At 42.8% G+C, this 14,943-nt stretch overlaps 2 protein-coding genes across 2 annotated transcripts; both read left to right on the top strand.

The window, feature by feature from the left end:
* Positions 1–294: 294 nt before the first annotated feature.
* On the top strand, positions 295–6,008 carry LOC137885847 (E3 ubiquitin-protein ligase TRIM39-like). Its single transcript, XM_068728152.1, has 7 exons — positions 295–357; positions 920–1,034; positions 1,078–1,513; positions 2,129–2,135; positions 3,379–3,533; positions 4,364–4,511; positions 5,461–6,008. Exons 2-7 carry the CDS (start codon positions 922–924, stop codon positions 6,006–6,008), a joined length of 1,407 nt encoding a protein of 468 aa, XP_068584253.1. The 5' UTR covers positions 295–357; positions 920–921.
* Positions 6,009–7,159: 1,151 nt separating this feature from the next.
* Positions 7,160–14,250, top strand: btr12 (bloodthirsty-related gene family, member 12). Its single transcript, XM_068728350.1, has 8 exons — positions 7,160–7,219; positions 7,932–8,413; positions 8,534–8,725; positions 8,962–9,057; positions 10,458–10,691; positions 11,633–11,780; positions 12,350–12,376; positions 12,881–14,250. The coding sequence occupies exons 1-8, from the start codon at positions 7,213–7,215 to the stop codon at positions 13,417–13,419; spliced, it is 1,725 nt and encodes a 574-aa protein (XP_068584451.1). The 5' UTR covers positions 7,160–7,212; the 3' UTR covers positions 13,420–14,250.
* The last annotated feature ends 693 nt before the right edge of the window (positions 14,251–14,943 follow it).

A 14,943-nucleotide genomic window follows, 5' to 3' on the forward strand; every position in this document is an offset into this window, starting at 1 on the left:
ATCTGGTTTTCCATTAAAAACATTTTTTGTGGAGTTTTCATTTATTTTTTTAAGAACTTTGTCATAAGCTTGTCTAGTTTATAAAGCAGCTCCGAGAGAGTTTTTGAATTAACACGACGAGGTTATGTGGACGAGGAAGCGACTGTCGATATAACTGGAAACCTCACCGCCCCGGAAAGTACAAACTCTCCCAACAAAACTATTTAAAAGCCTCAAGGGGAGGTAGGAAATGATTTGTTGCAATAAAAAAAAACAAAAAAAACACCAATCACAGATCATGTTTCAGCAGTTACGCCCAGTGGTCCAGATCATACCTGACACCTGTCATACCTGAGCGAACAGCCGAGAGACAAGCAGGTATGTCTTGATATCTAATAATGTATTTGAGTGGGATGTAATGTATTGAACTTGTAAGAGATTCTTGCAAGACCTATTTTCTTGCATCTTACGATAGATAATAGGACAATTCAGACACTTCTATGGTAGAATGCTGCAGGTTCAATTTTTATTTCTCTGTACGAAAACGTCAACGTCAATGTTAACGGACAAACATGACAATTTTGGGCTCAAACGTGCACTCAAGTAATAATGTTTCTGCCAACGTTGGTCATGTTTCAAAGGGTATATCAAACCTAAACATTTTATCGCAACACATTCTTTGCGCTTCCTCATGTTTTTATTTATACCACCAGTGTGCAGAAATCTATTTTTAACCATTTACATTCCATTAAACCTGTTGAGGGATGAGATTTCCCCATACCAAGGTGAATGTGTCAGGCTTTCTTTAACATAAAAAGGTGAAGCACTTAGAGGAATCCACTGGCAGAAATGGAATATTAATTATGGTCTCTGCAGTAGCACAGTTTCTGTTTGTTTGTCGCTGTCAGTTTTTGAGAATATGGTGTCACTCTGGCTTCAGACATGGCCCACCGGCTGGACGACCAGCGCTTCTGCTGTTCCGTGTGTCTGGAGCTTTACACGGACCCGGTCTCGACTCCGTGCGGACACAACTTCTGCAAGCTCTGCATTGAAAAGTGCTGGGACGTCCCCGAGACGTCCCTCTGTCCCGTGTGCAAGGAACCGTTTTCACCAGAGACCCGAGCTGCAGGTCAACAACTCCTTCCGAGAGTTCGTGGATCACCATAAAAAGACAAACGCGGGTACGGTGAGGGGCGGTAAAGCCCGCGTGGCCAAAGCCCGCGTGGCCAAAGCCGGCAAAGTGGCCTGTGATGTCTGCACAGGTGTGAAAGTCAAGGCCACAAAGTCCTGCCTGGTGTGTATGGCGTCTTACTGCGAGAGTCACCTGGAGCCTCACAAGACGGCGGCAGCCCTGAGCAGACATAAGCTGATTCAACCAGTTAGGAACTTGGAAGACAGGATATGTGCGAAGCACGAGAAGATCCTGGAGCTGTTTTGCAAGCGGGAGGATGAGTTCATATGTCAGATTTGTGCTCAGACCGACCACAGCGGGCACGCGATTGTGACGGCGGAGGCTGCGTCGCAGCAAAAATTGGTAATAAAACACATTTCATGTTGTGTTACTTTGGTTTTTGTGCAGAAAATATATAATATGAGAATATAAATCAGCTGCTACTTTAAAAGACAATTTACTCAAGTAAAAATAAAAGTACGTATACTTGTGTAAAAATGTAACTGTTACAGTAAGTAAACGTTTTTCAAAAAAGGAAAAGGGGGTTCTGTTATTGTATTCATATTACTGTTAAATACAAAATAAATGTCAACTTATACACTAGAACATCACTCCACCAGCTACAACAAATCCACCTTTTTTTAATCTTCCTAGGCCTCAACTTTTGCTGGATTTAACTGTATTCAGCTGTATTTACGAAAAACGGTACATTACTGTTGAGAATTTCTTGTATCTTTACAGCAATTTGTTACAACCAAATATTTTGTGAAGATGCACTTCTAAATATTCTCTTTCTGGTGTGAACAGGCTTCAATATTATAGTTCTTTTTTTTTATATATATAATAGCCTATTAATGCTGAATAATTCAACAGGTATGGTAGCCTTTTACTTTGTAATGATACTGTGAAAAAAGTGCATCACAGCATAAAAAATAAACTATATTTCCACTACAACTAATGTTTTCATTTCCCTCCCAGAATCAGAGTAAGAGGAAAGAAAGAGAAGTGGAGCTGATGATACAGGATCGGGAAAAAAGGATCGAAGAAATCAATTGTTCAAAGAAACAAACCGAGGTGAGTTCAAAGTCAGAAGACTTCTACACTCTGGAGGACAGACAGTCAGAGTGTTACAGGCACCACAGACCAGCCTCTATTTATCAGCTCTGCACACCTGCCATTAACTCAAGCACACACCTGTAGATGATCAGCCTTAATTAATCCACCGGAGAGTCTCAGTCACACAAAGAAATGCTCCCAAATAAACATGTCTTTCAAAATGAACATAGAGCAGCCTAAAATAAAGACATATTTGTATTTTACCACAAAATATACATTTATACACTGTAGCCTTATATATATGTTTACCAGGTAACATCAAGAAGAACTCAGGAAAATCTAGAAATCTTTAAATTAAATGTATTTACAGACAACTAGGCTGGTTGAGGCAGGTTTAAGTAGGTTTTCTTCAAAATCTCACATAACCCTTTCAAGTCTCAGGTCTTCAACTTTAAATATAATAATACACCTTTTGTGCTCTTTCAACTCTCACAACTTACACATGTTACTCCTACTGCTTTCACTTGAGCTGACCCTTCAACAGACATCTTTTACTTTATACACTTGAACTGGCATTTATTTATTTCATGATTTCCCCTCCCAGTTTAATTAATCACAAACATTTTGATAATTTAATTTACATATTTATGCTTACATTTTAACCAAATCTTCAACATCACATATCAAAATATTCTTTATTTATTGTATTTGGACTGCAAATTCAACTTATTTCAATATTTTAACTTATCAAAATGTTCTACTGCTATTTGTTTTTATTTGACAATTTGCCTGTTCTAGTCTTAGTTAACGCTGGTTGGAAATGTTTGTTATTATTTCTTTGGACAGTTGGCTATTTTAGTTTTTTTTGCTCGCCTTTTTTGTTTCACAAATCAGAAACTCTTTCGTTGAACTTTTGTAAATAAATTGTGTTCACTTTAATATCAATGGTGGAAGGTGTTTTCTTATTTGTTTGACCACATGGAACACTTTAAAATAAATCCGACACACAAATCCTAGCTTGTCCAGTACAATATGACCATACATGTCCACTGTTGATATACAAGTTTTAATGATGACTTGTTTTGTCTTTTAGGAGAATGCAGAGAAGGAAATGGCGGCGAGTTTCCAGGTGTTCATGTCTGTGATGGCTTCAGTCAAGCAGACCCACACAGAGTTCACAGAAAAGATGGAGGCGAGGAACGACGCCGCACAGAAGCGGTTTGAAGAGCTCGTCAAAGAGCTGAGGCGGGAAATTGACGAACTGGAGAAGAAGAGTGTTGAGCTGCAGCAGCTCCCACACATTGAAGACCATATCACGCTGATGGAGGTCGGTGCAGGAACCTTCTTCTGTAATAATCTTGTCTTTAATGTCGACGTTTAAATGGACCTATATGTACAGCATGCTAGCAACAATAGCTTCCTGAATCCAATATATATATTTACATAGAATGCAAATATTTCTTGACGCAAAGTGACAATTTATCTTGGCCAAGGACCCCCAAACTGATAGAGAGATGGAACAGGGACCCCCAACTATATATCTATTGTATAAAATTGTGTTTTATATTAAACTGGGCCTAGTGCCATGTATAAACATTTAGAAACATACCTTGCATGATAATCATGCATACAAGCTATTCAAATTTCCGTTTTTATTTTAAACATAAATGTGGAAACGAAAAATGAGTGATGGCCTATTAGTACCACTGTCATGCATAAACATACCTGTTATCTTGCATACACTACTGAACTATTAAAATAATGGACAGATTCATGTTTGAGAAAAAAAAAAAAAAAAAATTGTCAAATCAACCAAAGATTTTGTGGACCCCTGCAGTACCTCCACGGACCCCCTAGGGGTCGCAGACCCCCTGTTGAAGACCTCTGCGCTATAGTATACAGGAACATGAAGGTTCCATAGTTCATAACAGACGCAAACTTTCAACCTCGACAAATGCAGAGCATACCGTTTCCGCTTCCTCTGTTCTCACCTTTCACAATAAAAGTCTGAGACAGTGTGTAAAACACACAAGCATGCTAACATACCAACAGTCTGATGTTAAACATGCTCACGTATAACATGTTGGTGTATAAGCTTGGCGTGATCACAGTTAACAGCCAATGACAGCGTCGTCTCTGTATACCATTCAACTATAGGCATTCAACGACGCCTACGAACTACCACCAACCAAGGACTGGACAATCATCCCCGTTAATGAAGTGGATTTCTTGGGCTACATACGGACATCTTTGATCGAGGCGAGAGAGTCCATCGACCTGGAAATCAGAGAGCAGTCAGCCGCCGGTGAGTTTTGAAGCCACGTTAGCAAATAGCAGCGTCGAACATCCAAGAGCTCGCCAATCGGGAATCTTTACGTATAACGGCGAATCAAACGACGCGTTCGTCACTCGGGTGGTTGTGATCTGCACGATTGAGAGTAAGTCTACAGACCCTATACTCTGATCAAGTTCACGCTACAATGCCATGCCCAAGGAAGGAGCTCCAAAAAAATCTTGGCGAACTAGATTTTAGGAATCAATGCAAATTCTGGCCCATTGGGTTGTGCTTTATTTTGTCGCTTAACCCTTTTTTAGGCAAGTACTATCTTACCGTTTTCTACTTTTAATGTATGTATTTTAACAATAGTTGTTTCTTCTGGATGATTTATGTGATTCACAATTACCTTTTTTGATGTATTTGAATGCAAAATGTGCCTGTGAACTATTGATCCTGATGTTTTTGCCATAATTGTTCCCTATATACCGTGTCGGACAGTTCGGCTGGGAGCAGATCGACCACCAGAGTGATGAATGTGTTTTCGTGTCGCTCGTTCTTTCGCCTTCAGTTCGTGTTTCCAACCACGTTTTTTGGACGCGCCTTCGCCGCACTCTGTTTAAAAGTCAGCATTAGAAATTAATAAGTGATTGATCGCATTTGTTGCTGAATGTATCTGACTCTGTCGCTGAGTTGCTTGATGAAAACACAATGATAAACTGTGTTGTCACTAAAGATGAGTTGATCACTTAAAGGTGATGTGATGAATTGAGCTGTCATTTATCATTGAACACATTAATAGCATAATTCATCACTTTACTAATTATGATCTCCCCCCCTGCAGAGCTCAAGAAAGTGCAGACATTTGCAGGTTTGACACCCCTTACTTTTAAATTTAAATTCAACATCAACTCTTTTTAGACCTTTAGAGTTTCATCTCATGATAACATTTGACATCTCGTTGTCTATGCTCCAACAGACGACGTCACCATCGACCCAAACACCGCAGGGCCCTGGCTCGCCGTCTCCGAAGACGGCAAAGAAGTGAGGCAGGCGCCAAAGAAGCAGAAAGTTCCGGCGAGCCCGGCGAGGTTCACGGACAACACGTTCGCTCTCGGGACACGGGGCCTAACCGCGGGCCGACACTACTGGGAGGTCTGGGTGAAGGACAAGTCCAACTGGGTGCTGGGGGTCGCTTCTGGCGCACTGAGGAGGAGAGGACCCGTAACTCCCTCTCCGGAGAACGGCCTGTGGACCGTGGCTCACAGGGACGGACGGCAGTATTTCGTGTGCGGGCAGAACCCGGTCCCCCTGACGTTGTCTTCCCCTCCCCAGAGGGTGGGGGTGTTTGTGGATTACGAGGAGAGCCAGGTGGCCTTCATCGACGCGGGGGCCAAGACCCACATCTTCACCTTCACTAAGTGCAACTTTACGGGCAAAGTTTACCCCATATTTGACCCGTGTTTGGCGATAGCAAAGAAAGAGGTCGCTCCTCTGAAACTTATGAAGGTATACTTTACGAGATGAGCAAATCACAGTCATCCATATGTAATCAGAAACACATTTAAAGTTGACTTATTGCATGTTTTATCCATAGCAGCGTTGTTTGCTGGTGTCACATTGATATATTCCCAGTTTATGAGATGTTATAATAGACCGTTTACTGTGTGTAATTCATATTTATATAATTCAGTGCAAAGTAAATGTAATCGCCCAGGGTTTCATTAAAGACATGATGACAAATGTAGAAATTCACTGCAACAAAAATTTATACACAAACATAAAGGGAATTTAGTTTGAGTTATTGTTGTATTTTTGTGTCATATTTTGTAAATATTGTCTATATTGTCCATGTTTCCTTGTAGTTTTAACTGCCTTCTACATGCAAAGTCAATTCACATGATTTCTGGTGTTTGTGAGTGGTTCGTTTTGCCTTTTATTTGTTCCACTGATTCCATCGATCTGTGTGATTTTAATCTCTCTCTCTCTCTCTCTCTCTCTCTCTCTCTCTCTCTCTCTCTCTCTCTCTCTCTCTCTCTCTCTCTCTCTCTCTCTCTCTCTCTCTCTCTCTCTCTCTCTCTCTCTCTCTCAAAACAAACAAAGAATTTGTCTTAAATGTTATGGAAAATGTACAACTGTAAATGTAAAATTCATGTTACCAGATGAAGGTTTAGGGACTTAAATAAATAAAGTCACTACAAGTAATCAACACATGGTGCTTTTTTTTTCTTCAATTTAAATAAAAAATGAACCTTCTGATAATCACTCATTACCCAAGAAGAATAAAGTGTTTTATTTCACAAGACACTACCAGTGACACTCATCAGTCATAAATAAGGTGAATAAAGGGAGTTTATGACCCCATTCACACGTCTAGCACAAACTACATTAGACAACAGCAAAACATTTTAGCTCACCTACAGCTGCTCTCTTATTTCCACACCAGCCGCTAAGCTTAAACCCACTGATACTTCCCAGTCTTTACAGCACAGGACGTCCTGGTTGTTTCGGGCTTTTATTTTTTTTTTACTGTATCTACAGCTCAGAGTCGTTGAAATCAGAGTGTGTGACGACAAAGGGAGGGCGTGTGTGAACGTCCGGGTGTGCCACACCTGAAAGTGGGAGGGGCCACCTCAGATTTCAGGGAAGAGTGCAGCACCTGTCGGGTGTGTGATTCACAGCGAGGTGCGTGAAGTGAAGGACTGCAGTGTTTCAACGTCAGAGGAAAACAATGCAGAGTAAGTTCTACCTTAATCTCACACGACAAGATCTTCTTTTGACTGTAAGACATGATATGTTTAGGTGAGAACAGTTTTCTGTGTAGTGAGTGGCAAACAGACAGTTATTTACATTAAAACAGTGTCATATATTAATGAAAACTTACAGCTGAGCGATGTGTTTGTTTGGCGACGACAACATGTTATTTTACTTGATTTAATGTCCTGAAATGATGCTACACTAGCTGATATGTTTACATTTTTAAACAGACAACAAAAACTTTTACATTTACGAATAATCACGTGACATCTAGTCCTTTTGCGTTAAATGAAAAACAAGCCTTTTAAGCTTAGTTAAAGATGCCAAAAGCAGTGGTTGTTTGGTGTAAAACTCCAGTGGGAGTTGTGTTTTTCTCTTTAAACCTGAAGCAGTACGCTGCTGTGAGGTAGATGGTCCTGAGTTTCTGCATTCCTCAGATAGTTTCGCACCTCTCTGGACACTTCCTGCTCATGTGAACAGACTTTGTGTTCTCTCTGGTGCTCAATATCGTGTTTACCCCCCCCCCCCACCCTCTTCTCCTCTGTGACTCTTTATGACCTAATTCAAGAGCCAAAGGAACTGCAGCAGATTGTAGCTGTGCACACACTGACTTTTGACCCTTTTAGTCAGACACAAACACCACATATCATCAGCCCCTTTTATCAACTGTCACCGCTGTGCTTCGCATTCCAGGCATAAGCTCTCCAGGAGGCCGTGTCCTCTCTGAGGACCAGTTCACCTGCTCCATCTGTCTCGAGGTGTTCGTGGAGCCCATCTCCACGCCGTGCGGCCACAGCTTCTGCAAGGCCTGCCTGCAGGGCTACTGGAACCACAGCAAGAAGTTCCTGTGCCCCATGTGCAAGAAGAGCTACCACAAAAAGCCCGAGATGAGCGTCAACAGGGTCCTGGCGGAAATCTCCTCCCAGTTCCAGGGGCTGTTGCTGGCCGAAGGAGCTGGAGGGGCCGCGGGAGCCGGCGGAGCCTCGCGGGGGTCCACGCTGAACCTTAGCTCAGCCACGAGCCACGGGGGCTCCCAAGGGTCCGACAACGGGGAGTTCGCCCGGGCCGGGGAGGTTCCCTGTGACGCCTGCATCGGAAGGAAGGTGAAGGCCCTCAAGTCTTGTGTGAACTGCCCCGGATCGTTCTGTGAGGCCCACCTCAGACATCATAGAAAGGTCAGTTCTGCTCTTCTCTAACAATAAACTATGATCATTACAATTTAGATTACTATCAGTATCTCAGAGGTCTCCCTGGTTCAAATACCCTGCTGCTATACGCCTACGACCTTCTGCCAGGTCAAGACCCTGATATCCCATCGGCTGATCGAACCCACGTTCCACCTGGAGGACAAGATCTGCAAGAAGCACGAGCGTCTCCTGGAGGTCTACTGCCGCACGGACCACACCGCCATCTGCACGGCCTGCGCCGAGTCCACGCACAAGTCCCACGACATCGTCTCCGTTGACCACGAGTGGAAGAAGAAGATGGTGAGCTGTAGCCACACATTGAGTATTGTATAAAAGAAAATGTGCTCACAACTAACTTTTTGATTGATTGATTGATGGGCTTGATGTGGATGGGCTTTGATTCTGTATCCTGGCTTAAACGCACCTGATGAAAGCCTCACTGACAGTTTCGAGCACCTGTCGCGTGACTTTTCCACGGTATGAAGCCGTGTGAATATTGATCTCAACAAGACACAATCCTGATTTTCTCCTCGCAGAGCAATCTGGTGAAGAAGAAGTCGGAGGTCAAGCATTTGATCAAGGAGAGAGCCAAGAAACTGGAGGAGATCAAACAATCCATCAAAGTCATCAAGGTGAGTCGATCCAAAACACCAATATCCAATTGTTATTTTCGGTCTCATAGTTTAGATTGAATCAGCACCTTTTGTGCCATTTTTAAACATGCTTGTCATGTGTTTTAAGAGTGCGTTGATCCGGCGGTCTGTTGGGCTTTCCCTCACCTGGTGCATGTTAAATATTTGCTCAGTCTGCTCTCGCGAAGAGCTTTATTTGCTCTCTGATCCGGGGCAAAGCACTGCGAAACGTGAGCGGGCCGATTTCTCGGAGGGCCCTTTGGCGGGAACACACATCTGCTGAACGGGATGATAATTCACCCCACCACGCCGTGGATTTACCTTTTGTTGGAAAAGCGGCAACAAGTTTGGCGACGACGTTGGCCACATCTCTGTCATACCTGGTAGCGAACGCAGTTTTGTTTTTGCTCTCGCGTCCGCAGACTCAGATCCATGTCTGAGGCCGTCCGACCGGTGCGACCAGCGTTTACACGTTTAGTTTCCCATACCCTGTCTGTGCCTACAGACTGACAGTAAACCCTAACCTCCAGCACCACGGATGACGACACGGACGAGTACGCCGCTTTTGTTCGGATAAATGAAAGGATTGTAATTGTAGTTTGCAGACATGTCATTGAGGTTTTGATTGTTTTTTTCCATTACAATAATTGTCCAGGTTCAGTGCTGCTCTTGGTTTCCTGCTTAGTGACATTTGTATCTACTTTTGAAAACATACAATGAGGATTAAGTTACCAGAGGGTTGAATATCAGGGTGTGTGTGTGTGTTTACTGTGCAAACACTCTGCACATGTGCACGACAGACTTGGAGATAAAGACAATGACGCCTCACTGGATTCTTTAAAATTGTATTCATGCATGCGAGTGAGCAAAAGAAACTTTATATTAATGAATAAATGAAAAAAAATTACAGAGGAGTTTGGAGCTTATTATTGAAACCCGCACAGGGTGAGTTTAGGATGAAAAGCTCGGTGGTTTCCTAGTGACGTAACCTGTTGGTCCGGTTGTACAAGCGGCAGACAGTCACTCTGGGAAACAAGGTGGTAAAAAAAAAGATCTGTGTCATTACTGAAACAATTTGTTGGACTCTAATTGATTTTTTATGTTTTTATTTTAGGCCTAACCCTGTTACAGACATGCAATAAATGTAGACCTTAAGGCGTGGCGAGTTTATTTTGATCACACCCTCAAGAACAAGGATATTTAAAGTGATTTATACATAAGACGTAAAAAAGAAAACACAAGAGGACATTCATACGAAGGATGTACTACTTCCAATCTGTCCGCAGTAAAGTAATGAAGCTCATTTTGATTTGATTCCCTTTTGAGTTGATCTTAACTTAAATGCGTGTGAACTTGCACCCTGCTAACCCCACATATTGACATTCCTCTCCATCGTGCAGGCCAGCTCTCAGAGGGAGCTGGAGGAGAGCTGGCAGGTGTACGCGGAGCTGCAGCGCCTGGTGGAGCAGAGTCAGGCGGAGCTGGTGGAGCTGATCGCCACGAGGCAGCGCGAGGCCGAGCGTCACGCTCAGGAACTGGCCCGGGGTCTGGAGAACGAGCTCAGCCAGCTGAGGAGGAAGAGCAACGAGCTGGAGGCCTACGCGCAGACGCAGGACAAAGTGGTCTTCATGCAGGTAGTGGTCGCGCGTCGGACGTCCCGCTTTTGATCGAATGTGTTCAGATTTAGCTGTGATTAAAGAACAAATTCCAAATGTGTGCAAAAAATATATATACATATATACATTTTGTAACAACAGCAAAAGATGAGCATCACTTGCACCATCCTCCACAGATGTCCCACTTTTTTCACAATGATCAATATTTGAAATCAAGACCACGACCCAAGTGTAATTTTAAAAATGCATGCTGGCATATTAAGTATTACTTAATTATTCAGTCTTCCAGCGTGCAGCCTACATACACAAAACACTTAATATGCATTTAGGACAGCAAGGGAGCTAATTAGTTAAAATCCTAAAGACGCTGTATCTTCTGCTGCTGCTGATATTTCCACCACAACAGACTTTATTCTCTTATTAATAATGTTAAAAGCAGACGGGAACAATATGTATTTTTTAGAAATCCTGTTTTTCTGCCATCATTATTCATCCCCATAATTTCCACACTGCCAATTATCCAGCGGTCCTGCATGGTTGCGGTTGCTAGGAGATTTGCAACACAACATCAAACGCCTCCCTGAACACAGCCAGCTGTTATGGAAGTTCCCCCTCGTGCATTTACCCTGCACTGTTTATGGAGATAAAATGTTGATTTTTCCTCTCATGAAAGACGTCTTTGAAGTTCCCAGATAAGTGTGAGAGGAAGCAAAAGCACCACCGCCACGCATTGAGAACAAAGTTGAGAGCATACGTGCAAGACATTCACTGTTGTGGATCTGTAACTCCTCTGATACAAACCTGCTGTTCTACTTTTGGTTCATACAGATACATCTGCTCACTGTCAAGATTGGTTACCTCAAAGGAATCATATTTAGTGTTTTTCCCTGCAAAGACTTTATTTCCCCTGAGGTTCCATTTTTAAATTCATTTTACCTTGCTCTCCGATTTTCCCGTAGAACCTGGCGACGCTGTCGCCCCCGTCCGAGCCCACTGATTGGTCGGCGGTCAGCATCAACACCGACGTCTACCTGGGAACCATCCGCTCCTCGGTCAGCAGCCTTCTGGACAAGCTCCAGGAGGAGCTCAAGAGACTGTACGGGAAAGGTGAGGGCTTAACGTTTGACTCCTCGCTCATTGCATTGTTGTTCCTATTATTTTGTCCACCCCCTGTGTTAACTTGCACTGATGTGCGATGATTTGGAAAAATTAAAGTCTTCCAAATTGCTCATAGTGATATACTGTATGCTTTCAAAATAAGAGTCATATTTCAACGGCTACGATTAAACCCCATCATTCGTTGTCTTATACCAGCCACACTTCCTGTGCAAAATCCAAATATAGGTCACTGTACGAGCACTTTGAAATAGATAAGTGACTCATCTTTGCACCAGCAACACCCCCCCCCCCCCCCCACACACACACACACACACACGCACACACATTCACACATACAAGATGGTGGGACAGATGGAGATGGTGTTGATGCCACAAGTTCACCACCGCCTGAAATCAATGGAGAGATGACTGACAGCAGCACATGTCTCAAGCGTTTACAGCTCTGGATGAGATCTACATGTTTACCACCCACACGTGCCATCTGCTTTGACTTTGGCTCTTTGGAAGGATGACTTGTTGACTTGGTGTCTCTCTCTCTCTCTCTCTCTCTCTCTCAGAGCTCCGGAAGGTCCAGAACTATTCAAGTGAGTAAGACTTTAAATTTGGTGAGCAGCACTTTGGGGACTCTTGAGAGATTTTTTTAGAAGAAAACAAGAAGTGTTTGACAATCATGAGCAGTGTGACCAAAACTCAAAAAACGTTCAGTTCTCCCAATAGTCCACAAGAGGACGCCATTTCTTCACAGCACAGTGAAGCTCAATCCAGAGGTATAAAGCCAGTTAAAGAGGCTAAAGGTCACCGGCACCATTGTGCAGTGTATAATCTTGAAGGAACTTTTTACTTTCTCAATTTATGGTACCTTATAGCTCTACTACAACGGAATGTTCCCATTCATTGATGAGCAGGACCTTTACTTGTATTCTTGTGTTATTGCTACTTTTACTTAAGTAAAGGATCCAAGTACTTCTTACAAGATGGCGAATTTATTTGGGTGCAGTTCAGTAAATAATCAAATAAAGGAATTAAAGGGTGAACCATAACAGGGACATCGGAAGTCATTTCTATAATGAGCCTCTTATTCTGTCCAGGTGAGGTGATCTTGGATCCCGTCACGGCCCAGAAGAACCTGGCTGTGTCCGATGACGGCCGCCAGGTGAGATACGAAGAGCGGAAGACCGTCCACTCCGAGGGCCCGAAACGCTTCAACCCCGCCCTCTTCGTCCTGGGCCGAGAGGGTCTCAGCTCCGGGCGGCACTACTGGGAGGTGGATGTGGGGCGCAAGACGGCCTGGACGCTGGGCATGGCCAGCGCCTTGGCCCGCCGCAAGGGCGAGATCAAGCTGAGCCCCGAGGGCGGGTACTGGTGCCTGTGGCTGAAGAACGCCGAGGTGAAGGCTTTGGCGTCGATCCGCCTGCCTCTACTGCTGCCGTCCCAACCCATTAAAGTGGGGGTCTTCCTGGATTACGAAGGAGGCCAGATTTCTTTCTACGATGTGAAGGCACGTCTGCATCTCTACACCTTCATGGATACCTTCAACGAGAAACTGTACCCGATCTTCAGCCCCTGTCTCCACCAGGACGGGAAGAACTCCGCGCCTCTCGTTATATCCCCCGTCAAACACACCTGAGACCGGCGGCCAATCGAAAGACGGTCAGTCGGCAAACGTTCAACTTTTACGACATCTGAAGGTCAACTAAAATTTGTTTTGAACAGCTAATTTTGTCCTTTATTCGGTCTTCCTTCTCAATGAACCGGCCTACGACTTGCTTGAAAAGCCCTTTACCTCAAACAACTTCCAATATAATGAATTGAAAACAAAGCATGTCATTTTGCACATTGATACTAACCACTAAAACGCGTACTCATCATACTTTATGGGCATGTTATTGCATTTGCTCAAGTAAAACCAGGCTCAATACAGATCCTTTAATGGCCGCCAATTGTCGAAGTGTGCGTTTGGATCAGAGGGAACCAAAAATGTTCTGTAACATGGGTGGTTCTTTATTGACTGACCTATTACAGAGAAATATTGTCAATTTGTTTACTCCAAAAGTAGCCACTAGTTCAGTCATACTGTACTCTCTTATCTCAAGTCGTATATAAAATAAATTATGTAAAAATATGTGAAGGACTTTTGAGTGTTGAGTTTGAGTAATGCTCTACTTCTGGCAATTTCCTTACTGTGTAAGTCTTTGTTATAAGGCTTTAGAAACTTTACAGATTAAAGAAATGAAGTTAATGTACATTTACTGTCCAGATGTTTAGGCCGGCCTGGGGAACCAAATGAGAGACTTTTGTACATACAGGACTCTGATATTGTTTTTAATGGGCATTCTTTATAAACGTCATGATCCAGGATTGTTTCAAGGACCATAAAAGTATGTTCTGTATTTATATATGAAATGTGTTCTTTTGTACTATTAATCTCAACTTGTTCATTAAAGATGATTCGTCACTAACAAATAGAGAATTTCACATGCTGTTTTTTTTAATTTTCACTCATGTTGGATTTGTCTTTAAGCTTGTTTCTAACAGCAGGTAAACAAAGCTTGTTCTAAAACGAGAGGGAATCTGAGGTCGGCTTTCACACGCTGGCGAGCACCGTAACTTTAACTGCGGTAAGGGGGCGTGCACTTGAGTCGGGGAGGAGGGGCCAACTTTGAATTTTGTGTCGCAATAAATCCTTGTCATTCTGCCTTTAAAGCGGGACTAATCAACGTGTTTATGTTTACATGCTAAGCTAAGATAAACGGCTGCTTAACACTTATTAATGCACATATTCCTCAATTAAAATGCTTGATAGGTGGGTTCCAGTTGGCTCCTTATCACTCTAAAAATAAAAAATAAAAATATATGACAGAATAATAAATGGATACAGAGCAAGAAAGTGCCAGTGTTTATGTCACTAATTTGTGACTTTTGTGAACCTCCAAACAGATTATGTTGAATAATTATATCGGAAACACCTCACAGTACATTAAAGGAGGCCGGCAAAACCAAAATAAGTGAAGCAAATAATGTTTTTATTGACATTTCAAATCACAGAGTGCCTTTAAAAAAAACAATTACAAGCCATAAAAGATCAACACTGACTTCAAGTCTGAACAGAAATTAAACATAATGAGCTTCATCAACTTGGAACTTCTTTGGA

This window comes from Cebidichthys violaceus, unplaced genomic scaffold (assembly GCF_023349555.1).
Source record: "Cebidichthys violaceus isolate CVI_PGR_0920_01 unplaced genomic scaffold, fCebVio1.0.p SCAF_41, whole genome shotgun sequence".
In the NCBI taxonomy this organism is placed as follows: Eukaryota; Metazoa; Chordata; class Actinopteri; order Perciformes; family Stichaeidae; genus Cebidichthys; species Cebidichthys violaceus.

Excerpts from the sequence above, each read along its gene's own strand:
- LOC137885847 (XM_068728152.1), top strand. The coding sequence starts at position 922 with ATGGCCCACCGGCTGGACGACCAGCGCTTCTGCTGTTCCGTGTGTCTG. Across the intron at positions 3,534-4,363 it reads ACCATATCACGCTGATGGAG|GCATTCAACGACGCCTACGA; the intron begins GTCGGTGCAGGA and ends ATTCAACTATAG. Across the intron at positions 4,512-5,460 it reads CAGAGAGCAGTCAGCCGCCG|ACGACGTCACCATCGACCCA; the intron begins GTGAGTTTTGAA and ends ATGCTCCAACAG.
- btr12 (XM_068728350.1), top strand. Across the intron at positions 8,414-8,533 it reads ACCTCAGACATCATAGAAAG|GTCAAGACCCTGATATCCCA; the intron begins GTCAGTTCTGCT and ends ACCTTCTGCCAG. Across the intron at positions 12,377-12,880 it reads GAAGGTCCAGAACTATTCAA|GTGAGGTGATCTTGGATCCC; the intron begins GTGAGTAAGACT and ends TATTCTGTCCAG.